General features: G+C 41.0%; 4 protein-coding genes across 4 annotated transcripts; 3 read left to right on the forward strand and 1 right to left on the reverse strand.

The window, feature by feature from the left end:
* The first annotated feature begins 425 nt into the window (after positions 1-425).
* Positions 426-2,496, forward strand: LOC146473943 (uncharacterized). The gene is made up of 2 exons (XM_085117986.1): positions 426-594; positions 1,922-2,496. The coding sequence occupies exons 1-2, from the start codon at positions 445-447 to the stop codon at positions 2,432-2,434; spliced, it is 663 nt and encodes a 220-aa protein (XP_084974112.1). The 5' UTR covers positions 426-444; the 3' UTR covers positions 2,435-2,496.
* Positions 2,497-2,817: 321 nt separating this feature from the next.
* LOC146473944 (uncharacterized) lies at positions 2,818-5,013 on the forward strand. Its single transcript, XM_085117683.1, has one exon. It carries the CDS (start codon positions 2,818-2,820, stop codon positions 5,011-5,013), a length of 2,196 nt encoding a protein of 731 aa, XP_084973809.1.
* Positions 5,014-7,067: 2,054 nt separating this feature from the next.
* Positions 7,068-14,680, reverse strand: LOC146473945 (uncharacterized). Its single transcript, XM_085117624.1, has 6 exons — positions 14,595-14,680; positions 12,638-12,906; positions 11,744-11,846; positions 10,764-11,095; positions 9,430-9,568; positions 7,068-8,327 (listed from the first exon to the last, which is right to left on the reverse strand). Exons 1-6 carry the CDS (start codon positions 14,659-14,661, stop codon positions 7,903-7,905), a joined length of 1,335 nt encoding a protein of 444 aa, XP_084973750.1. The 5' UTR covers positions 14,662-14,680; the 3' UTR covers positions 7,068-7,902.
* Positions 14,681-17,008: 2,328 nt separating this feature from the next.
* LOC146473946 (OTU domain-containing protein 3-like) lies at positions 17,009-24,952 on the forward strand. The gene is made up of 6 exons (XM_085117987.1): positions 17,009-17,413; positions 18,177-18,325; positions 18,985-19,256; positions 20,929-21,087; positions 21,840-21,939; positions 23,326-24,952. Exons 1-6 carry the CDS (start codon positions 17,208-17,210, stop codon positions 23,877-23,879), a joined length of 1,440 nt encoding a protein of 479 aa, XP_084974113.1. The 5' UTR covers positions 17,009-17,207; the 3' UTR covers positions 23,880-24,952.
* The last annotated feature ends 504 nt before the right edge of the window (positions 24,953-25,456 follow it).

A 25,456-nucleotide genomic window follows, 5' to 3' on the forward strand; every position in this document is an offset into this window, starting at 1 on the left:
CCAATCACAGCAGACAAAACAGTGCAATGAACCAATCAGAATTCGAGGGAAATTTATGTAACTGGCGCCAAACGCGAGAAAACGCGTGCAGGCAAGGCACGATTGGTTTTGATTTTGTTTCTCATTGGTTGAAAAAGTAGTGCGACATTTTTAACCAATCTCTTTCGAGACTCAACTGAAAACCGTTCTGTGCGTCTACTGACTATAGATACTGAGACACAGCTGGTATAAGACGAATTAAAATATCAAAAGTACAGCAACGCCAGCCGCTGAGTTATTTATTTATTTATTTTTTCTTGAAACATTGCATTCTTGTTTTAATTATCCCGGCGAAGCTATTCATGAACTCAGTATTCTCAGCGGTCTCACCTCTCACGTATAAAAGGAGATGAGACAAAGTGAACAATGCCATTCTGTCGATCAAGCGAAAGAGCATAGTTGAAAATGGCGGACCCTGCTGTACAAGTCCCGGCACAGGAAAACCTTCCAGCAGCTCAAGCGGCCGCGGTTGTTCAACCACCACCACCGCCTCCGCCTCCACCAAACGCAGAAGAACCTCCTCAAAACGCCGCTGGAGAACAAGTCACTTTGGAGGTTTGTTCAATTTTTGTTTTACTCCAGTATCGTACACGTGTTCTTGCACTTCGTATTCCCGTGGCAGCTTTAAGTCTGTTTTCAGCTCAAGTCATGCCCTGCTTTAAACGTGTAGCTTTGTAGCTCTGCGGGCAATTTTCTCTTTACCCCCCAGTTTATTTTACGCCCTGCTTCTGAACGTGCGACCTTCGTTGCTTTGCGGGCATGTTTACAATTCATGTTGCGCCCTGGCTTGGCGGGCAATTTAAAATTCACTTCGCAATTATGTTGTGCCCTGCTGATAACGTGTACTTGGTTGCTTTGCGGGCAGTTTTAACTCTGTTTACAATTCATGTTCCGCCCTGCTTCAAGCGTGTAACTTTTTAGCTTTGCGGGCCGTTTGAAACTGACTTCGTAATTATTGTTGCGCCCTGCTTCAAACGTGTAGCTTTTTAGCTTTGCGGGCAATTTTAAATTGACTTCGTAATTATTGTTACGCCTTGCTTCAAACGTGTAGCTTTTTAGCTTTGCGGGCAATTTGAAATTGACTTCGTAATTATTGTTACGCCCTGCTTCAAACGTGTAGCTTTTTAGCTTTGCGGGCAATTTGAAATTGACTTCGTAATTATTGTTACGCCCTGCTTCAAACGTGTAGTTTTTTAGCTTTGCGGGCAGTTTGAAATTGACTTCGTAATTATTGTTACGCCCTGCTGATAACATGTAGCTTTTAGCTTTGCGGGCAATTTGAAATTGACTTCGTAATTATTGTTACGCCCTGCTGATAATGTGTTTACAATTCATGTTGCGCCCTGCTTCAAAACGAGTAGCTTTTAGCTTTGCGGGCGGCTTTAGATTGACTTTCTAATTAATTTTTTGCCCTGCTTCAACACGTATAGTTTTGTAGTTTTGCGGGCTACTTGAAGTCGACTTACCACTTTCTGAATTTTATTTATATGCGCTATTTTTGCCGATTATGTGTACATTCTAATTCTCGGTTAGCTTCAAAAGCTTTTCAATTTTGTTGACCTCAAAACATACTTCAGCAGAGAACTAGTTATTATCTTTGTGCGATCTTTGTCGATTATTCTCACTCTTCATTTTTTAATTGTCTTAATTTGCCATTTCTGAGTGCTTGTTTGCCGCATTGTTCTACTTGAATTGTTTATTTTCGTATTGTTCTGTTAATTGTTATATTTGCACTCCGACTTTGTCGGAACAAAAGATTCCCTGCCGCTTTACCGGGTCTTATCACAATGCTTGTACTCATTTACGAATGTTTTTGTATCGCCGCTAAGCGGTATGAAATTACACTTCGCAATACATCTGTCTATTTCATTTTCTCATTCAGGCTTTGCAAGAAAGAATTAAATTTTTGGAAAATGCCCAAGGGACCTCCATTCAGGCTTTAAAGAATCGCATTACCCATTATGGTAGTCGCCGCCTGGAGGACTTCGACAAATACGAGGCCTTGCGCCTCGCGGAGGAGCTCGTCTCCGTAGCGAAGACAACTGGTGATGATAAGGCCGCCAGCTTTGACATCATAGCAGCCACCCTAAGAGAGAAAATACACGTGCCGAAAGAGCAGTTTAAAGCTTACTTTTTGGCTCTTCTCGCGGACAAGGAATTTACAAGAATCTTTGACACAATCTCCAAGGTCGACAAGTCGTTTAGACGTCCCTCGCCTTACTCGCGTCCTCAGGCCAGAGGCAGTCAGAGGTTCTCGTCACACCCTCGAGTGACCTGCTACAGATGTGGTACGCCCGGACACAAGTCTACGCAATGTTTTAAGCGGTCTCCGACGACCCGCTATTTTTCTTCAGGCGGTCCAGGTCACAACCAGCCTCGACCGACATCTCAGTAGCAGAATCTGCCCGATCCTCATTTTGTATGCGTTTTAGTACTATTAAAGTCAAATGAACACTATTGCATCACAATGTTTGTTTATTCATATACATTATACCCACCCCCCCAGGGTTTTATTAACATATTATTACTTACATATTTTACGACTCGCTACGCTGTTCATAGATGTGGGAACCAATTATCTTTTCGATCGCACCCTTCCCCCCTCGGGTGGCATTCTCAAAGGGAAGCTCACTTTCCCTCTCGGATTACCGGGGCTGAGTTTGCCATTCCTTGGGCCCTAATTTATTTCCAAGTTCTTTTTTATTTTCCTTTTAGCTGTCAGACCCTTGCTTTCACGATTGGGAAAAGCATCCCGGTTTCAAGCCTAACACAGTTGGTATGAATAAGTTACAGTGGATAAGCATCGATGGTTCTGTTGTTGATGAGGCCCAAGGGATGGCAAACAATTCCCACATCTCTGATGAGGATATCGCCCTCGTGTTACAGGGAAATTCATTAGCGGATATGTCTCGCCTTGTTTTCCGCGATCCAGATCACTTCCTAGCAGGGGAACTCCATCGCCATGCACCACAATGGAATGCTTTATTAAATGATATGAACGATGAGCGCTTCTCTGAAGTCCGTGATTGGCTTACTAACGGTGTAGACGTAACGAAGTTCTTTAGACCGTTTAAGGGTAGTTACAAGGGACGGAATTACGAGTGTGATAGTCCACCGCCTTGCGTTTTCCCCAACCACCTGTCGTGCAAACCTTTTGCCTCGTTTATTTCTGATACGCTCCTGGACCGTTTGCGTTCCGGTGCTATTTCTTTGTGGGGCAAAGTCGGAGAATGCACCCCACCCCACCTTATTATGCCCCTCACTGTCGAGCCTAGCAAGCCGCGTCTCTGCAACGACGATAGATTTCTTAATCTGTGGATCGAAGACCGTCCGTTTGCCTTGGATAGCGTCCAACACTTGCCTAAGTATGTCAATAAAGGATTTTACCAAACAGTGTGCGACGACAAGTCAGGATATGACCACATCAAACTTCACCCCAGCAGTCGAACTTACTTTGGCTTCCAGTGGGGAGGTTGGTATTTTGTGAGTGAATGTATTCCTTTTGGCTGGAAATCCTCGGCCTATATATATCATACGACTGGTCTAGTTGCGTCACACAGACTTCGTTCATGGAACATTCCCTCTTCGTTGTACATTGACGACCGCCATAATGGCCAACTGTCATTTCCAGGTGGCATTTTACCAGCCGCCTATCAAGCCCTCGCCTCAAGGGATGAAGTGAATTTTGCTCTGGCCGTCGCGGGTATTTTTCTCACGTGCTACATCTTAATTTCCCTCGGCTACTTTATCGGTCTGGCGAAGTCTCACCTTACCCCGAAAAAACAGGTGCCATACCTTGGTTTCGGTATCGATTCTGAACTACAGGCGTTTACCTTGTTACCCCATAAAAAAGAAAAGCTTCTTCGTCTCATCAAAGAAACGTTGGCTCGCGATAACCTGGACCTACTAACCTTGCAAAGGCTCAGCGGTAAATGCGTGTCCATGAGCTTGGCAGTTCCGGGCGCAAGGCTTTATGTTAATGAAATAAACCTAGCTGTGTCTCGCGCCACGCGTTCTGCTCGACCTGTAAAGATGTCTGCCGCTCTAAAGAATGAAATTGAGCACTGGCTATTCCTTGAGACCTGGGACGGTTTTCTTCCCTGGCGGTCTGAGAAACACACACATGTCAGGCTGTTCTCCGACTCATCTCGCTTCGCTTGGGGAGGTGCACTGAGTCCGGGTGCCATTGAGGCGAACGTTTATGATTACTGGGACGCCTCAACAATACAAGCCGATATCGCCACTAAGGAGACCTTAGCGCTCAATAATGTCCTTGAATCATTCGCTGATACCATCAAAAACTCGTGGGTCGACGCCTTCGTCGACAGCATGGCTCTAGTCCGTTCATGGAATCGACAGGGCTCTCGTTCTCAATCGCTTTCTAGCGCCTTGAAGAAATTATTCAACACAATGACGAAACTCAACATCGATTTGCACCTTACTTTTGTGCCTAGTTCTCAGAACCAAGCCGACTTCCCCTCGCGACGCCTTAGCCTACAGGATGCCAAATTGTGCCCATCCCTATGGATAGTAGTACAAGAGTGGTATGGCGGCGAAAATGGGCACTCTGTCGATCTAATGGCACGCCCTTCAAACGCCCAATCCGACTTGTCAGGTGCCAAGTTACCTTTCTTCTCTGAAAACCCTCTGCCGGGATCCCTGGGGGTGAACGTGTTCGCGCAATCGCCCGATCTGTACGATCCGTTTGTATTCAAGAACCCATACGCCTTTCCCCCGATCTGCCTAATACCTCATGTTATCAAGTATATGAGAAGCCTGCAATTATCCTACACTATCGTAGTACCAGACGTATGCCCAAGGCATTTTTGGTGGCCCTTGTTAACGTCTACATGTTCTTCCCGATACCTGCTGGCCGTTGCCGGAACCGTTGGAGCGCTCCTCACTCCCTCTAAACACGGGTTTTCAAACAATTGGCCTATCCCATGGGATCTCTGGGTGTTCCGCATCGGATAAGCAAGTAGTAGCTCTTGGTTAGCGCACGAGCCAAACAAAGAACACTTAGCTATCTTTAAATTTGCCAATTCTCCCATTAATTTAGCTCCATCCATTACTTCAGTGAAATCAATGTTGTCAATAAATCATTGTTTTCCAGTATACATCTGTTGACAGTTGTTTTATAGCTTCATTTATACATTTATGTCAAAACAAATCTAAAGGACAAAGAAGGAACTGTTTGTTTTACTTTCATATCCTTTAGGACTTACCTCCAGCCGTTCGAGCGTTTGTACCAGCCGTGTCATGTCCTTCGTGCAGCCACCCCAACGACAAGCTGTTCTTTTTCTGCCAAATGTGCGGCTACAGGAGGAAAACAGTCTCCCTAAGTGTCCCGAGCCCTAAACTCTCAGTCGACCTTCAAGCGATAGATTACCGTTTGGAACTCCTAAATAATGCCTCCCTTCAATCGTCATACTCAAAACAGAAGTGCTCACTTCGTACGGAGTTTGAAACTTTCTTGGCGTCCCTTCCGAATAGTAAAACCATCCTTTCGGCAAGCCCCACTGACATCTCTCGGTTCTTGGTCTGGAAAGACCGACATGGCAAAACCATAGTACATAGTAATGGGTGTCCCGATTCCCACCTTCAAAACGCAGCTAAGTGTAAATGTCCTAAACGCCTGGCATTCAAGACAATCGACTCCTACATTGGAAAACTGCGAGCCATTTTTAAGGAAACCGGGCGCTGTGGAGAGTGGAACTCCCTGCTAGGTCTGGGTAACCCCGCCGCTTCACTCGAAGTGCAAAAATATCTTAAGGCTTCAACTGAGGAACAATTACGAGCCTGCATCACGCCAAAGCAAGCAGTTCCCCTATTTTTGTCCAAATTGTTGCTTCTGGCCCGTTTTTTAAATCGGAAAATTGCGGAGCGCTCGGTTAGTCCTTCTGGTCTGTTTGTATTGACGCGGGACCAAGCGTTTTTCAAAACGTTATTCTTTAGCGGTGATCGTGGTTCAGATCTTGGCATGGTGAAAACAGAAGAGATCCTGCGTTTCCCCCAGGACAATGGGCTGTTGTTCAACCACGTATGGGGAAAAACCCTGAGGGATGGCGTCTCTAACGTCTTCGGGATTCGGAGACACCCTAACCCTGAGTTGTGTCCAGTTAAAGCTATTGAGACATATGTAGCCGTGGCTTCCGAGTTACGCGTCTCTGTGACAAATGGTTACTTGTTTCGACCAACTAATCCCCAAGGTCATATTGTGAACAAACCATTTTCAAGTTCTTCAGCAGAAGCTCGTTTTAAGCTGTATTTGAAAGAAGCTAAGATCGATGAGGGAGAAACGCTACACAGCTTCCGTTCGGGCTCAGCCATAACGTTAGCGTTATCTGGCTCCCAGTTGGCGGACATAATGTCTCATGTAGGATGGAATAACAAAGAAACTGCTCTCTACTACATGAAACTAGCGGAGGTGCTTCGTTTGGATAGTCCCTCTCATTTGCTATCCGCGGACTCTTCCGCGACAGCCGCCCTAACAGAGAACTACATGGAGCTCAACCGTCTAAAAAACTTTATATCCGCTTTTCCGCACGTTTAATTCTTAACCTTGTTACATCTCGTTTAAAACACTTTACGAATTTTTAGGATGGGGCACCTTGAGTTTGGGATTCTGAGAACGGGATTTCCTTATGGTCCAGTGGTTTGGGACTTTAGGACACTCTGTAACATAGAGACTGTCGGTGCCCAATCTCAACATAGCGTGAGAGAGAGAACGTTGAGAATAAAGTACTATTCTCAGCGGTCTCACCTCTCACGTATAAAAGGAGATGAGACAAAGTGAACAATGCCATTCTGTCGATCTAGCGAAGTGTTGTAGTATAAAATGCAGCACACGGTATCCCTTGCCCTGACGTTCTCTCTTTCACCAGCCATCAAGTTTCGTCCTGCGTTTGATTTTCCCTACCCAAACCCTCCCCTTTCCTCTTCAGAACATTCATCAACAGGACGAGACTGTCGGTGCCCAATCTCAACATAGCGTGAGAGAGAGAACGTTGAGAATAAAGTACTTTTTTTAATGTCGCGCTAAAAGTGAATTATGCTATTGACAGGAAAATCTTTGAAAGTGTCCACTTTTATACAAAATGACGGGCGTTCCTTGTTCGTCGGGCTTTTAAATTCTAATCAGACGAAACCGGTTGTGACGCTTATTTTTCGTGTTTATCTTGACGGATGGTGTGTGATATGAATTATATATACATCTAACCAACTCGCCCGGATTATCGGGGAATCTTCCGGATACGAACAAATCTCCCGCTCTCCTGCACGGGTCACCAAATCTCCCGGACAAAACCAACGTTTCGTAGTTCATCGCTTTTGAGAATACATGTCGCGGTTCCATTGTTGCATTTTTTTGCGCATTTTCGACCCAATCTGTCAAAGAAGTTTATAGAGAACCAAAGGAAACGTGTTGATTTTGCAGGAAAGTTAGATCGCGTTTTGTGTCAGAGGAGAGGAGTGGCTTGATGATAGGGGAGGGGATAGCACAAACGCAAACTCTCCAGAGTTTGTTATCTGTGTGAGTGGACAATCATGCAGATTAACCTCCGGCAAGGGCGAATAAGATTACCTGATTCGCCCCCTGCGCCCCAACCCTCCCTTAATACAAAAACGTTAAAAACATCTGCGTCAATAAAGTCTAGTCTATCCACGAGTATACGTTTGTTCCACGCTTTGAAAATATACTCTCAAACGTTTGCTTTCAGTCGTTTGACCGATGTTAAAACTGCATCAACTAATAAGACATAATTTACAAATTACGTTTCAGTCATGCCCAATGCAATTCAAGTTTCAGAAAAGAATCAAACCTGCCGTGACGCGTCTAAAATGCGTACAGAAGTACAGAGGTAGCTAAAATTGGTCCTTCTCACAGATATATCCCTGTGCATATGCACAGTTCCAGTCATTCCACTCTGCATCATAGAAGTGATGATCTCCAATCGTTCCCTTCACTATCTCCGCACAGTTTTGATTTCCACCTTGGTTATTAGGGTTTCGATTTCCCCAGTTGCTGTACATGCCGCCTAACAAACTTCCATCCGTCCATTTCCACTCGCCCTCATTAACCTGGTCACTGAGACCAATCCAGTAAGTCACTCGAGATAATCCAGTGGTTAGGAACGCCGTGTCAAGGAATTCGTTCTCCACTGCAGATTCTATCTTCACCAGGTCTGCTCCAATCTTTTCACAGTTTGCGCGTGCTTTTTGCCACGTCTCACGCTTCGTAAAAAGTACATAGTGGGAGCCAGACAACGAGCCAGCGCCAGGAACACAGTCTAATGAAAGAAAATGTCCAAATTTATGTACAGCACACAACAAAGATTCTTACGCGCGCACATCACGTTAGTAAGAAGTCACAAGATATATTGGCACTTTGGTCTTTGGTGACTGAAATGGACGGAGCTTAAACAACTACCAGTTGGGGATATCCGGCAGTAAAATCCCTCAGTACAGTTTCTTTGTGCGTAGTTTTGTGGTCCTCCGCATTCAAACGTTTTGTTGGAGGATTATGGGATGCCGGTCCATCACAGGATACCCAGCATAAAGTGACCAGGAGTATTGCTACTCGCGGAGGGTGGAGATGCTAGAATGAAGTGACTCTCTCCCGGGTATGCTAGTCCATTATAGCATACCCAGCATGAAGTAACCAGGAGCATTACTACTCCCTCCTCCCCCAGGGATACTAGTCATCCCAGAACTGCCTCCGTCATTTTGTTGAAGGTCCCCATTTAAACACGTGTAAAAGGGTCCAGTTCATGAACCTCTCAATACCTGGGATGAATCTCAAGTTCTTTTTGTTAACACTAAGGGTCTGTATTCAAGCGGACCATATCCTAAGATGGGTTGAAGAATCCAACCTTAAGGCAGAGGGAGATTCTGTGGAGTAAAGCTTCTTGTCTCATGATCAGGTAATAGCACCACAATGCAGAGTTCCACCTAGCCTCAAATCACGGCTTCTTCCGCCGGATTTTCGTCCGATTTAAGTTCCGATCCAAGTTCGGAGACGCGCTAACCACTGTAACGTAACACAGTGGTGTTTGGTAACTTACAAACGAATAACGTGAAAACGGTGGTGCCTATCCACAGCTAAAATAGCTAGTTAGGAAGTGCATGATTTTTAATCTGACTATACAGCCATTTGGGTACAATCTATAATATGACGATTGAATTCAGCTTACCACGAATGGTGACGCGTAACTGTTCGACTTACCACATGATGAACGCTGGCAGTAAGAGCTGTTGTAGCGTTGCGATCTAACTGCTAAGTAACTTCATCGTGAGACAACGAATTATTGCACTGAAGCCCTTATTTGGGAGGACACCACCGATAAATGCAAGCACGTGACCGTGGAAATAAGAAACCTTTTTTTCACTCACCTTGACAACCATAGAGCTCCACCCTCATTGATATGTGTTCATGCCAAGCTGTTGGTCGGAAACGAATGTAGCGTGCCCTGATTGGTGGGTTTAGACGGTGATGAACAATGGAGTCTTGGTCTATGTTCCCATCAAACTCCTAAATTAATGGTAAAGTAGATTTTTAGTAGAAAATAACTAAATCAGTCAACCAAAAATCCAGAGTGCCTTTTCCTCCACCGTGGTGGGAGGCAACTACTGTCACTATTGCGCCATACTTGCTCCCCAGGCCATATCATGTCATATCATATTCCACAGCCTGGCTCTAGTGAACAAAACATTGGTAAACGGCTCAACGCTATCGAATACAGGACGAAGGGGCTGACGGGCGAAACGTCAGCACTCGAATCTCTTTACGGTGGCCAAGTCACGTTATCAGCTTACTTGATAAAACCAAACATTTGTTTCCACTCCCCCACCGACGCAGCACTACAGTTTCTTTACAAACTAACCACCTTACCAGTGCTATTTAACAAATCGACGGCAGTTTTCTATGGTCTATACTCTTATAGACCATAAAATGACGTTAAAAAATGTTCAAAACTCAAGTGGAACCACGAGCCGCAGGCGAGTGGTTTCACTGCCAAGTTTTGGACATTTTATGGCGTAATTTTATGGTCTATAAGAGTATAGACCATAGAAAACTGCCGTCGATTTGTTTTTTACAATAACATGGAAAAAGTACGAGCGGAATTGACTATTTTTTTTCGTTGAGAAAGCACGCGCGTTACATCTGACGTCATTTTTATTGTCTGTACTCTTATAGACAATAGCTACGAGCCAATCAGCGCGCGAGAATTTGGACAGTTATTGTAAAATGAGAAATGGATACAAGCGGGAGATTGATAAGCACTCAATAGTGCACCCTGAGCCGTTTGCCATTTGTTTTATAACAACCTAAATAGACAAACAAAATCAAATCTGATTTTAGTTGAGATACTGGAGTGCAATATATATCCTGCTTTTGAAAGAGTTATCGGAGTCATCGATGAAAACACATTGTTGGCATAATGCTGTTGTGTGCGAAAATAATTTTTCAGGTTTTTAACCTGAACGAATTTGTATGGTTGTAGCCAGTTTATGTTCCAAAAAGTTGAAAACTTCCGCCGCCGATCAATCAAGGCCTACTGGTCTGAGCACGCGCTCCCTATCGCCAGCGTGCAGCCACGAGCAAATGGACAAATAGTGAATTCTTAATTGACCAATCAGAGCGCATGTTTTACTTGAGTAATGATATAAGCGTTTGCCCGCGAGGAAAGAGGAAGCCTAGAGATCGACTATACGCAGCATTTCACCTTTTCTACATTTTGCCCTTGTTCCTTGTAGTACTGGAAGTTCACACCATCATCGCCGTACTGCAACTTGTACTGGGCTACCCATTGGCAGCAATAACTGTTTCTTCCTTGCGTAGCTACACCAGTTACCCTGGTGTGTTTACTTCTCAGATCAATCTGAAGCCATTCATTCACAGTATTTGTGCCAGCGGACCAGGCCCCTATTTTTGGTCCTCTTGTCTGAAAGTTCAGTCTTCCCTGTATGGCGGCATAATTTACACTCCACTCAGACGAAGCACGAATTTGCGCGTTCAGTATGCCACCATTTTCCATCCCAAGAGGCTCTTGACATGCTGCAGATTTCATAGAATTGAAACAACTACATCATTAAAGTGAGCGTGTATTGTTGTAAAACAAAAACTGAAAAGGCAATCAATTGTTTGAAAAAAAGTCAAAATTCTCACGACTTTGAAAAAGAGCAAACAAAGCAATTCAAAATAAAAGAAAACAAAGCAAAAAGAAAAGCAACAAAAGCAAACATACACAACCGAACTTCAACTGAAAAGCATCGTCCATTCATTTTCATTTTGCGTGGAAGTTAGGCTCCATTCACACCTATCCGTTCAGAAAATATCTAGCGTTTTTAATTCGTCTTTGCCCATCCACCCGTTTATTCTCTTTTTACCTCCCGATCCGATCGCACGTATTTGATGAACGTACACGATCATCGAAACACCGAACTTTTTCGAAAACGATAGTCGCTGAATTCGACCTCGTGACTTCACCGTTTTCGAAAAGTTCTTTTTCACACGAGAAAATTAATTAATACGGGAACAGTGTTTTCAACAATTTCCACTTTGAAAAGCATTTTCAAAAAGTTGTGTTTTGGGACCGTTTTCGTCGCATGCGTGTGTACGATAAGCCAAAACAACAACAACAAAACTTCTGTGTTTTCGAGTAAAAACGGCTGGGTGAATCACTGCCTTTATTACATCAATTACCTGGTGTATAACCCTTGTGACAAACACATCTATACCCGGAAGTACTGAAGCCTACTTGACAAAGAGCGTTTATTCCACGACAAGGATCACCATTGCAAAAATTCTGGAAGTAAAAACAGATAAACAAAATTAGAAAGCCCCATCGTCATCATCACCATCATCATCATCATCATCTTTATTTAAAAACACGGTAAATACATCAGGCATTAACAATTTAATATAAAAGCTCCAACTTATTACGAGAGACTATGTATACAGATTAATCTTCTATAATTTAAAATATCGCTAGCTATTAAAGAAAAGTAAACTAAATTAAAGCCTGTTTTACATGAATGCCGTGTCGGAATTAATTAGCAATCGTCGGAAATTAGTCAGAGATGTTGCTTGCCTAGCAGCTGAGGGTAGACTGTTCCAGAGGACTGCACCACGATAGCCAAAGGTATTTTTGTAATAGTTAGTGCGTGGCAAGGGAATAGCAAGCTTATTATCAGAATCGCGCAAATTGTAAGAAGTAATCACATCACTCCGCTGAATGAATTAATTGGGTGCGAGGCCATTCAAGGACTTATAGACCATCTCAGCCTTTAGTTTTTGACGTCAAGTTTCCAAATTATCCCAGCTTAATTCTTTAAATAGTTGGTTGGCGTCAGCATCATAACTAGAATGAGTGAGGATGCAGACAGCAGGGTTTTGAAGTCTGTAATTTGTCAGATAATGTTTTGGCACAGTTACCCCAAACAAGAAGCCTTGAAGATACATTTTATCCAACATGACCAACTGTTTCTGCTTTGAAATGGTTCGCTACAGTGCACAACTGTTGTTATTAAGGCAATTTTAAAGCGCGTCTTTTTACTGTTTAGACTGATACATGATGTCTTGTTTTGAGTCCTATACCTCAACGCTATAATGAATGTAATCTTGTCTTTCCTCCAAAGCAGACTGTGGTTGGTTTTCATTGCCAGTGATACTATTTAGCTCACACGTGTGCCTTCCCTGGACGGCAAGTCCCACATTAATGGACACGCAGTTTGGCTCCATATAACACTTCACACGACAGCTCCCTTCATTGGCCACACTTTCAGTCCTTATCACGTGACCTGGAAGTGCTTTATCAGGTATCGGTTCCTTGAATATTAGTATTCGGTTATGTTCTGTCGCCAGCACTGCAAGATATAAGTTTATATTGTTTTTCACTTTTAAAAAGATTTTTGTAAATTAGTTCCGATCTTATGCGAAAGTTCAATGTTTTGTGCCTTCTTGCCTGCCTAGTAAATACTGAATACTGGGAAGGGTCTTAATTCAACTGTGTGTCGTAAGTAATTTCACATTTGCCTAGTTTTGCGTTGGTTTTGCTTTATAATGCTCTTTGATTGGTTAGCAAAGTTTGCGCTACAGTGCTATCCAATGAGATAGGAGAATCAAAACCAGAACAAACCGGCGCAAAACGTGCCTCGCTTGCACTCGTTTTCTCGCGCTTGGCACCGGTGACATGTATTTGTTTCGAGTTCTAATTGGTTCATTGCGCTGTTTAAAAATCTGCTGTAATACGCTCTGAACTGATAGCGCCCCTCCTCCCCCCACCAAAAAAAAAAATTAAAAAGAAAAATAAAACAAAAAAGACAAACTCGCTGACGACCTGCTATTGCGCTTTTGCCGAGCTTGACGCTCTACTTGAATTTGCCTCGATTTCCGATTAATTCATTGTGTTTTTTAAAGTTTATTGTAAATTGTTAGAGAAGTAATTATTTTGGTTTTTGTTTTACAACACTTAGTTGGCAACTGATCTATTTTAAAAGCCACAATTCGTTTCTTTAAAAAAAAAAAGCATGAATCCTGCGTGATAGGAGCTAAAATTATAAAGGGGGTTACGCCAAGGACGAGCAGCAGGGACCGCAAGTTGCTGTTAATTTACTTACGCGCCTGTTTACAACTCACTCAATTTATCCTTAATTAATTTTGAAGGTTGGCCACACGCTAATTTGCGGAATTGTTTAATTTTTTAAAGAATAAGATGGTGCTACAAACTGATTATATCATGTAAAATTATTCACGAAATATGCGATCGAGGTTGGCAGGTGGCTACAAACAGACTGGATTCTTGTCCAAAAATTGACTTCCACTTTCGATAATTAAGGTTGGATTGCAGCTGAGTTTTCTAGGTAAATTATTTAAGAACTAAATAAATTAGAGTTAAGACATACTCACACCAAGGTAATGAAATCCCTATCCGCACGAGAGCAATTTTCATTCTGTTTTAGTAACCTCTAAATAACAAGTTTTCTCAATATTAGCCTGTATTTTTAGCTTCTTTATAAGCCTCCTAACGCAGTCTTAATAAACTGGAAAGATAAAGATAAAGGAAGCTTTCATTTGCGATTGAAAGCGAACTTGCTTTGCCTCGCTAAGGTGTTATATTCTATTTATGCGGAAACTGAATCATTTCTACCACTGCACCAAACCATGAGAACACTTAACACCATTTGTATTTAGGAACTGAAGCAATAACAGAAATACCTCTATACTTCAAATTGTGGCATACTTTTTCGTTTATTTATTAAAAACCAAATAACTTTAATCGTTCAGTTTCACATTTTTTTGGGTTGGTGGGTTTGCACTGAAAACGCTGGATATCAGTTGCGTTCGGTCCCTAACAGCTTATTCACAAAAAGTTGGCCTAGCCTATCATAAAAGTTATGTGTTAATTTTTTTGTCCTTCAAGGAAACCATTTTATCTCGTTCCTCTTCGAATTGGAGGGTGGAGGACTAAAAGATTCTTTTATCTGTGCTCAGTTTTTTCAATATTTCTCTCCATTCAACACTTACAAAACATGCATAAAAGCGAAAGACCTACCAGCACAAGTTAATACACCCAATCCTCCAAAAATCCAAGCGACGCGGTGGAAAATGCAATCTGCCATGCTTTCTTCTTTGCCTAGCGACGTTTAGTGTCCCTGTTTGACTTGAGTCGTAACAAATTATAACGAGCCTTTTAAGTAACTTAATTAAGCCATCTAATTAAGTAACAGGTCGTTCATAAAACATTCATTTAATTTTTTAATTTACAGTTCAGGCGCGTGAGGTGCAATTTCCTTTTTTTTCTTTTGTGTATGGCATATGTTCATCGTATAAAACATTGAAATCTTATGGATACGTACAGTTTACGGACGTATTTTAGTTTAAACTATGAATAAATTTACAAGTTGAAATTATAATAACTTTTTTCTAAATTAACTCACGCAGCCGCTAGCAGGGGGCAATACATTAGACCTGTGACAATATTTTTCTGCTCTCAAGGACCTTAAAGTGTATGTAAATGTAACACGTGAAGTGCTTGCGCAATCTTCTGAGCCAGAGGCTCATGATAAAGTGCTTGACAATAATCCAGATCGAATTGGAATTTGGAAATGTTAATTCTTGGGCAGAGGGGAAAACCGGATCAGTACCAGAAGAAAAACCTCTCGGAGCAAGGACGAGAACCAACAAACTCTACCCACATACGACGCCGAGTACGTGTAAAAAGTGTATAGTGTAAAAAGTAATATCATATAAGGCAGCAATCAGGATTGTATCAGTGGTGGCAAACTTAAAAGTCATTTCAAATTGGTTTGAGAATCTCAGATTCTACGCGCCTACAGAATTATAGTGAAATTGGGCATTATGCACAGAGATTAACGGTGAGGATTGAGGCTACTGAATCCAATGCACGTTGCATAAATTTTGAAAATAGAGAGACTTCTCTCATTCTAATAAACTTAATGATCTGTAATAGCCATCCCCAGTGGGGAATACTCCTCATAATTTTTGGCCGGGTGTGCAGCACGGTACTACAAACTTTGACCTTATTTGGACCAAACTACGTCATTTTTCAGGGCCCATCTCCAGACCTGGTTTCTAAAATCCGTTCCCATTTTCAGACTTTCAGACCAAAATAGTTAAAAGCGGTACCTATTTTCAGACGAAAAGGACACAAACCCATACTCATTAGGGCGACACGTACCTATATAGCTTACAAGAGTGCCGGGTCCCTGGGGAAAACCCACGAGGGTCATGCTCTTCCATTTTGGTGGGTTATACAAACCTGGCTAAATCGACGCAGGTGAAATTTTCGTGATTCACTAACTTCTGCTGAAAATGTTCAGAAAAGCACGAAACTTCCAGTGTAAGAATTTTTTGAACATCCGCGGGGCCTGACCCAAGAAAAGAAACTGAAAAGTTCCACATTGGTTTTATTACAGTTCAATGGCATTAGTCAAATAAAAATTCACAATCGATAAATTATAATGAAAAAGAACCCATAAGGAATAGGCCATTTCCGTGTTGCTGTGAACCTCATTATGAAAGCGAAGCTTAAAGTGTAAAGTTTTTATTATGAAAATTAGTTTTCATTTATATGCAAACAAAACTAAGTTTGATATGAAAAGCTTTGCACTTAGCCTCGCTTTCATAATGAGGTCCACAGTAACTCGAAAATGGCCTAATGTAATCTAAAATGTGTATGACACTGACTTGTAAAACGTTAAAAACCAAACGTTTATAAAAACTTTAACAAGACGTTTCGGCCAAAAATCTTCGGTCTTCGTCGGTTTAAAAAATGACAAATAAGCAAACGCTTATCTAACGGTTCACAGTATGCGCGTGCTACAATCACGACGCCTATTGGCCTATTAAGGATGATTTGTAAGAGAGTCAAGGATCCCATGAAAATTCATACTCTACCAGAAGCTATTTAAAGGGGCGCTGTCACGGGATTTTGCTGTATTTTGCTCAAAACTGCCCAAATATTCGACGAAAAACCGTTTTGCTGACATAAAATTGCTCTTAGAACACCGGGAATAAAATATTATCTAGGGATTTCTGCAAGGGAGAACTAACTATAATAATTTTTAGCGACTTCTCTAAAATTACACAGGAAGAACTTTCCATCCTAGCCATCCGCAGCGAAACTTAACCAATACTAGTTTCTGTGCACTAGTAGGGTTATTTTTAACAAAACTGAACCATTATTTCTAACGATTCCGTCCACCGATTCACATATGTTTCTTGGCCACTCAAAGTAGTCAAAATAGGTGACGCTGCGCCTTAAAAATTGGCTTTTATCTTTGCTTCCAAAAGCTCACAACTTGGACCTCGAAAAGGGAAATAGTTCCGCATCGCAACCTCCTGAAAAATCACGTCCGCCCTGAAACAGTTTTATCTTTTACAGCCTGCGCATTGTTGGTCAGTGCTATCCAAATGAGCAATTTTGCTGTTGGTTTAACTATTAGTGAAGTGTGACATAACAACATTGCACCACCAAAAAGCAACATGGCTGCCGAACTAGCAGATGTAGAACAAGTTATTTATAGCTGCTTTTGTTTTTCCTTGTTGTGCAAAGTGTAAGTTCAAGTCTCGTACCATATCCGGGCTGTCGTCCAAAAGATTCCTTTAAAAACAGCTCGCGCCTGTTCGCCAGGAAAATCTTGTGATGACAAAAAACGGTGCCAACAAGAAACAGACGAAAGGTCAACGCCGGGAAGAGCTTGAAAGGAAGCGAGACGATCGAGTGAGAAGAAATGCTTTAAAGAAAGAGAGGAAAGCTAAGGAGTATCTGGAAGAAGACGAAAATTTTGTTAGCTTCTCCAACCAACTAGAGGCTTTGGGTTTGAAAATTAAGGATATTCCAGGAGACGGGTGAGAGAAGGAAACTATAATTTATCTCTTAACTCTGTCATTTCCAATAGCTGCCAAATCGAGTTTATGTAAATACTGTCTTGGATTTATTTTTCCGAACAAATTAAGGTTAAACATGCAAATATCTGTAGAAGTTGTTATCACTTGTCAAGATCAACAGGTTTGGTTTGAATGGTCGCGCATCGTATATTTTATTCACACAGACACACTGTAATAAGTTCAAACATCTTGTACAGCATAATAAACAGAACCACAAAGAAAGTAAATAATTATCTTTAGCAATTTTCATTTTAAGAGTTGCATCTAAGGATTCATTCACACCCCCAGACTTGGAACCTGACTTACAGAAATATGTAAAACACAAATTGTAAACAGATCGAGCTGCAGCCATTTATGTTGGAGCAGCTGTTTATCCAGTTAACCTCGAAATATGTTTTAGTCTATAAACAATGTCATGAATAATATTACTTCTTTGTGGCCTACACAAAACAGCTGCAGGCAGATTAAATTTGAAAGGCAGCAATAAATGCAAGCTTCAGTTACTTTAAGCAGATATACAGCATGTGGGAAAGAAACTTACAACAATAATATTAATCACAAAGGATGCCTCTTTGGGAAGCTACATGTAAATAATAAAACTCTCTTGTATTTTCAAACTGGAGACAAGATCACCATTTCTGCATAACTTTTATCCTAGCCTAAGAAAAAAAATGTAACTTCTTAATGCTGATGTCTTGCAAATTGCAATTTGTTTAATGCTTAGAAATTGTCTGTTCCGATCCCTTGGAGATCAGATGGATGGTGATCATACAATGCATGCTCGACACAGAAGAGAAACAGTCAAGTATATGAGGGAACATAAAAGTGACTTTGAACCTTTTATGGAGGATAATGTCTCATTTGATAAACATTGTAAGTGTGACATGAAGACAGTTTTTTTAATAACAGGCTAATTTTGAAGGGTTTAGAATGGTCCATCAAAAATTGTTTTTAAGGCTTACAATGTTCAGGGAGTCAGGGGAGATTCCAGTAGGTTTTTTGTCAATGTCAGGGAGAGGTCAAGAAAATTCCTTCTCCTTATCACTGAGTAAGTAAAAATTCAGGCAATTTCATCTCAGCATGGGTGTGAAGATCTAATCACTAATAGCAACTGACTGCAAAATGCTGAACAGATATTTTTCATAAATTTGCTAAGGGAGCAGACATTGCTTCCTTCACACCCCTCTCCGCTCTGACAATCAACTTTGATTTGGGGGAAGAGGGAGGAGGAATTTAACCAATTTGAACAGGACAAGAATGCCCATGTTAGTGTGGTAAATTTTAAGCTTTGTCGCAGAAGGACTTTCTTCCAGCAGTATACAGGTAGGTTCATAAGATATCACTGTTAGTTTAGTTTTGAAGTTTCACAAGGTTGGTGCAAAGCTTTTAGGCAAAGTTTTGAAAACTGTTACTAGTATCTGAAATGTTACACAAAAAAATGTTTTCAATGTTCTTGTCAAATGCCTTTGGTTCCTGAAGTGTTTTAGTTGGTTTACTATAGATTAATAAACTTTGCATCTTTTACTTTTCAGTACAGGAATTATCTAAACTAAGTACTTTTGGTGGAAATGATAGCATTGTGGCTTTTGCAAGGAATCATGGAGTAAATATTGTTATACATCAACTGAACGAACCTAGATGGGTGATTTATGGAGCAGATTACTGCAAGACTGGACAAGTCCGTGAGCTTCATATTTCATACCATAATGGTGAACATTATTCCTCTGTACGGCATATTAGTGATAACAGCACAGAACCTGCCTGGATTAAACACAGTCAGTCAACACATGTTGATGTTGCAATGGTGAGTTTTGCCCAATGTTACATGTACCATGTATGTACCATCAGATCAATGATCATCAGCTAGATGGGTAGTTACAGTATTCGACACTAACTTTCCTGCTAAATTGCCCTTTGGGCAACCAGGTCTCTATTTTTTGTTGCCTAGCGTATTTTTTGGTTGCCCAAAAAATCGCCGGCTCGCTTCGCTCGCCATTTATCCCGGGAAAATGCAAAGCGTAAATTTGGCCGCTTGGAGCCTGAGTACGGTAAATTTACCAACATTCTTTGCAGGTTAAAAATACATGGCGGCCACGATTTTGTGCACAGTGTTTCGTGCTCGTTTCGTTGTATCTTGTTCAAACTAATATGTATCTTTTTTCGATCTACGGCTAACGGGTATGAAAATATCCCAAGGTAGGTACCCATATTAACACAATAAATAAATTGACAGCAAAGAGTTTTCAATTCGCTTTTATTTCCTGCTGGACACACTGTGGACAGGAGTAAAACATCTGCTTGCCTGATCGGGCAACTTTTACCGTAGTTTTACTTGCCCATTGAATCATTTTACTTGCCCCGGGCAATCGGGCAAGCGTTAGTGTCGAACACTGAGTTAGTAGTGTTCTCTTTTTCTCCTTGTAATTACCTGAAGGACTTTACCGTGTAGACCTACAATCATACAGTTATCTTATCTTGTGGGTGCAGTCAGTATGAAATATGTGGTGCAGTGGTAAGCGCATTAGCCCTAACAGTGATCAGCATCAAATTTCTCCCTGTAATTTATCAATGCTTATTCAAACCTTGAGGTCATGAGAATTAAGGATATGATCACTCAAGGTGAATTTTCTTGATATTTTAATGACTTCTCCCTAGTACTTTAATAAGAAAAGTATGAGGACAAGATAGGAGAATCTGTTCTTTGATACATGTATTAGGAATTAAAGGGTTAAGACAGCCTCTGCTGTTGTGTTGTTTCCTTGATAGAAAACAGCACGGAACACTTTCTTGTTGTAGTTGTGTGAGTTTCACTAAGCAATAAATAAAGATTGTTATTATTATTATTATTATTATTATTATTATTATTATTATTATTATTATTATTATTATTATTATAAATTATTTGCAGTGCAGCAGCATACTGCTGAACAGGTAAAACTCTTCAAATTGTAAGACAAAAAAATCATTGGAGTAAATGCAGGGTCACCTTGACCAAGAGAAATATCTGATTGATTTACTTATTATTAATAGTTACATATTAAGTAACTAAATCATGACCAGAATGATGTATTATTCAGTGAATGACACAGGCATACTTGGAAAAACGGAAATCCAAGTGCTCCTATCAGGAGTCGAACCTAAGACCTTAGACTAGTTTGGATGCTCTACCAATGAGCTACAGGAGACTCATGGGAGCTAATGCCATTAAACTAGGTTCATGGGACAAACATCCTGCATACTGCTAGCTAATTAAAGGTAGCTCATAACTAAATCATGCTGTTGTTAGTAAACATTTGCTTGGACTTTCTCAAAGTCTGTTTTCATGGTGTCCAGTCAGGTGGAAACTCTGTTGCTCTTTGCTCACTTTCGACACCACATAATATAAGAAGTTGACTTAAGTGAAGTCTAACATTTGCTTGGAATAATTTGCAGCAACACATATTTCCACTATAATTTGTGAATGTTCTCTTTTCTAGCCGACAAAATCACAAGGTTCAGTAAACAAAAGGAAACCCAAAGAAAAAGGAAAAATGAAAGAGACACTGACAGCTACCAGCTGTGACGAAAACATGGATCAACTACACGGAGAACACCTTACTGCTGAAGAGCTGGTCATGATGGCAACTGGTTGTAAGGTACTAGTAACAATCATGATTAAAGTTCATGAGGGGGAGAAACATTTCTATTGGTGATTTGCTCCATCATATTTCAACATCTATTGTGGATTGTGCATGATCAAGTTCAAAAATGCTAACAAAAACATTAAACAAAGAAGTTTGTCAGGCTTCATAACCATTGCCTTTTATTAACTATGATGGCAAGGATGCCATTTAAACAGGAAATTCTGCTATAAAAGGGCAAGCCCCTCCTTCATTTCATACCTTTGTGGGCGTGAGATGCAAATTTAGACGCTGTTCAGTCGTGGCAAGTTGTTGACTCAAGCGTCCTCTGAAAAACATGCCTCAAAATATTATAATATCACTACAGCAATATAAGATATCAAGTTCTAATATGTTTAACAAGGGTATTCTGAAAGCTAAGCTTCCAATTTTATCAGTAAAAGCCGAAGAAAAAGAACGTGTTGTTTGTCAGTTGTTTACGCACTGAAGGCGAGAATGGCCTGGCCGGGCCCCTTTTATACCGCAACTTCCTGTTTAAGCTATACAGAATCATTGATTTTGACAACAAAAAATTAACAAATAATATTCAGCATATTTGTTATAATAATATTATTAGGTAAGTGAAACAAAAGTTTGTATATGTGCCAAAAATGCAGCACATGTAATTTTGAGGGGAAAATAATCAGCAAAATCATAATTACAATCATATCAGAGTAAATTATCTTGCAAAAGCCCTTCAATTAATTCAAGACTTCAATTGTTTCTAGAACCTGGCCACTGTAGCTCAAGCCCTAGAGGATAGTGATTATGATGTTGATTCAGCCATTAATTATGTTCTTCAGTTGATGTATGTTGCTGAGGAGACAGGTATGCTTTGTGGGGGAGTAGGGTGGGGTGATTCTTTACTAGGGTTACTGGGGGAGAGTATGTTGGTTAGAATGCTCCCTAGCCTAGGATTACCGAGAGTAATGAGTTATAGTGGGTATGAGTAAAGTTAAAGGGTACTGGGGGAGTAGGGTAAGATGGTGCCTTACTAAGGTTACCAGGGAGGGTAGGGTGGTAAAATGCTTGTTAGGGTTACCGGGTGGAGTACATTTGGGGGGAATACTTTCTAGTGTTACTGAGAGGAGTTGGGTGAGGTTGGTTACCTGGGGGGAGGAGGTTGAGGGGATTGCTTCATGGGGATGCTACTGCATTCTTGTGCTTCTAGGGGAAGTCTTTGTTCCATCAAGTTCAACCACGAAATATCCCTATCACATCCCTGATGGAAAGGACTCAAAATTCCAGGAGGAATTGCAGGGGGGGGGGGGGGTGAGACATCCATGTACCCCCATTTCCTGGGAAGGAGGGAACATAGGGGGAATGGGGGGGGGGGTGGGTGGGACATCCATGTACCCCCATTTCCTGGGAAGGAGGGAACATTGATTATTTCTTGAAGTACACATTAGATCTTCAACATGGCATCATCATCACATGGTTTCCTCAATTTGTAGCCCTCAATTTTCTGAAGAACTTTTAATTAGAAAATTGTGTTTCTGAGTTCTATTTATCTCTGACTATGAAACCGGTTCTGACTTATACCAACATTGGCGAAAAGGACCTTGTTTCCAGGATAACTCTATCAGATATGACATGTTATACCTCATGTGTTACTAAGAAATGAGGCTGATTCATTTGCACGAACCCCACTCAAATCGGGTTTGCAACATTACACACTTTGACCACATTGAAAGGTCATCATGCATGCACTGGCCTGTGGGAGGGGTCTGACAAAACAACTCTCCATACAAGTCCTCCCTGCCAGGGTTGTTAGCCCCAACCTACCTGCAAATAAAGCTGGGTTGTCTCCAAAGTCTTTTTATGTGTTGTGTGGCAAATCCAAGATTCATGACTTACTGTCCACATGTCCCAATGTGATGCAGTTTTATAGGTATATTGAAAGTAACATAGACCCTATGCACAAATGGTTGACATTTTAACATGCTTTTGTTTGCTTTCAAATTAGCCTCACTAGCCTTGTTTTTGAGTTCAATAATCAGAAGGATATTTTAGACCATTTTACCTTGAATGAGGACAGTACGGCTGATTTGAAAGCAGACAAAAGAATATTAAAATAAAAATGTCTTCCATTTTTGCATAGGGTCTATAAGGCAGTTTTATTAAATTATCCAAGACTTGACAAAGTTCATAAGGGGTATAGTTGACTTGTACAATGTACAATGTATGCCTGTCTGAAACCTGCCATTATTGTAGGTTGTTCATCTGAGGACCTCTTTACCACCAGTACTGTTCCATCAAATGAATATGTCCAAGAGACAGGATGTAGATGTAACCTTTCACAACAGGAACATTCTGGGACAGTTGTTGTCGATGACACAAAGAATGATGTTTCCTCTAGTGAAACTTGCATTAATTGTGGCACTGAGAGCAGTGAAAAGGAATTAGTTTCAGGAACCACAGAGGTCACAGAGACTTGTTCAAATCCATCAAGTGCACAGAATGAAGACATCCAAGGGTTTATTGAGGGCTTAAGAGACACTTTATCACACTGTAACCAGAAAGCAAGTAAAAGTTACGAGCATCAAGGGGCGAGGCCTAAAGTTACGGACAAATCAAAGAACAGACAAGAAGTGAGTAACGCACATTTGAGCAACAAGAAGAGAAAGGAACTTGCAAAGCAGGAGAAAAAGAAGCACAGAGAAGAAAGAAGGAAAGAGAATACAAACTCCTGTGGCGATTCCTCTGTTACTGGAGGACAAACTGCTCCCAGCAGTGTCGTTCCTGATTTAGGTCTTCTTGCAATATGATTTTCAAATGTATGGACAGAAACCCAGTGGGAAACCTAGTAAGGATGGTGCCTACTAATAAAGAAGTACTTTTGTTGTGTGGTTTATGACTATGTGAGAAAAGCAGATCTATCTTAGTATGGGCTATTGAAATCCAAAAAGAAAGTTGGGGGTAACCATGCATTTTTTAGAGATAATTAAGCAGTAATTATTCTAAAAAACAGTAAAATGCAAAGCAACGTTTGTCGTTTATTTTTCAAATTGAAGCTTTATTATATCTGAAAAATGCATGGTTACCCCAAATTTTCTTTTTGGATACCAAGAGCACTTGCTAAGCTCTACTTTCTCCGCATAGTTCTTAAACAGCACAAAATTATCCCTGTATTAGTAGGCACCACCTATAGGAAACCCGAGTATCTCGAGATGCGCAGAACGTATGCGCAGTAACAATAGTAGGCACTGTCCTTAAAACTGACGGGGACACTTACGATACCATTATTTTGCGATCCTCCACAGGATTTCAGAGAAGGTGAGCACATACACATGGCATGCTTGCATGTTAAAGCAAAAAAACTCACTACTTAAACATGTAAACTGCATTGTAGTGCTTACAGACATCGTTTTGTTTTGCACAGTAGAGACAAAGGCACTTGTCAAAAAATCTTTGTGAATGATTTTGCATGATTTGCTGAACTACATGATAAGTCTCGAGTCAGCATGTTGAAACATGCAGTGTGCATGCATTCACCTCATTCGCTGAAATCCCATGGGGATTAAAATAAACTGGGGTCGTTCCCAAAAAAAGATCAACTAATGAAGGTTTTTTGGTATGTTTTTAGTGTTCCTTCAATAAATACCCCATCCCTTTATTTATGATATACACTCGATTGAAAAACAAAAACATATTGTTCTTTACGAACTGTAATAATATTGTAAATGATATGACCTGATGGAATTGTGGGGTGTGCATTTTTCATGTTTTTTCTCCTTGTCCATGAGCAATATGCAAATTTTAAGCCCTAAGTGTTTCCCAGAATGGCGTTGGGTTCATGGTTTATACTTTTTACGTGATTTTTTTTCATCGAATGTATTAGGTCTGTTTCAGTATTCTAGACAAAGAGGTACAAGACAAAGAGGTATTCTTGAAATTTTCTGAGTGACGACCTGTACTCTTGTCTTATGGGCCGCAGGAGCCCTCCCCTGAGAAAATTGCAACCTACCCTACCCAACAAAAAGCGAAAACTTCCATCCCACTTTTAAAAGAAGGAGACCCATGGCTACTGACTAACTAGGTTGAAGATCTCTTGTGTTATGGGTGAGGACCCTTAGTCCCCGTTCAGATGCCGTGTTTGACATGAGCCGAATCGAATTCGAATTTCGAGGGACCCCTATTAATTAGTCCCGGCTGAATTGATTCAGACGCCGAACTTAATTCACTGAAGCATACTATGACTGAAGAAAATTGTGGATTTGGATGAATTTCTGCATTTGATTCTGTTCATGTGAAGTACGGAGTCTGAATCAAAGCCGGTCCACAGCCGTTATTCCTGGCTGAACCAGGCGGGAAAAATAGCGGGTCGATCCGAATTAGATCGGCC

This window comes from Pavona decussata, unplaced genomic scaffold (genome assembly GCF_977016875.1).
Source record: "Pavona decussata unplaced genomic scaffold, jaPavDecu1.1 SCAFFOLD_92, whole genome shotgun sequence".
Lineage (NCBI taxonomy): Eukaryota > Metazoa > Cnidaria > Anthozoa > Scleractinia > Agariciidae > Pavona > Pavona decussata.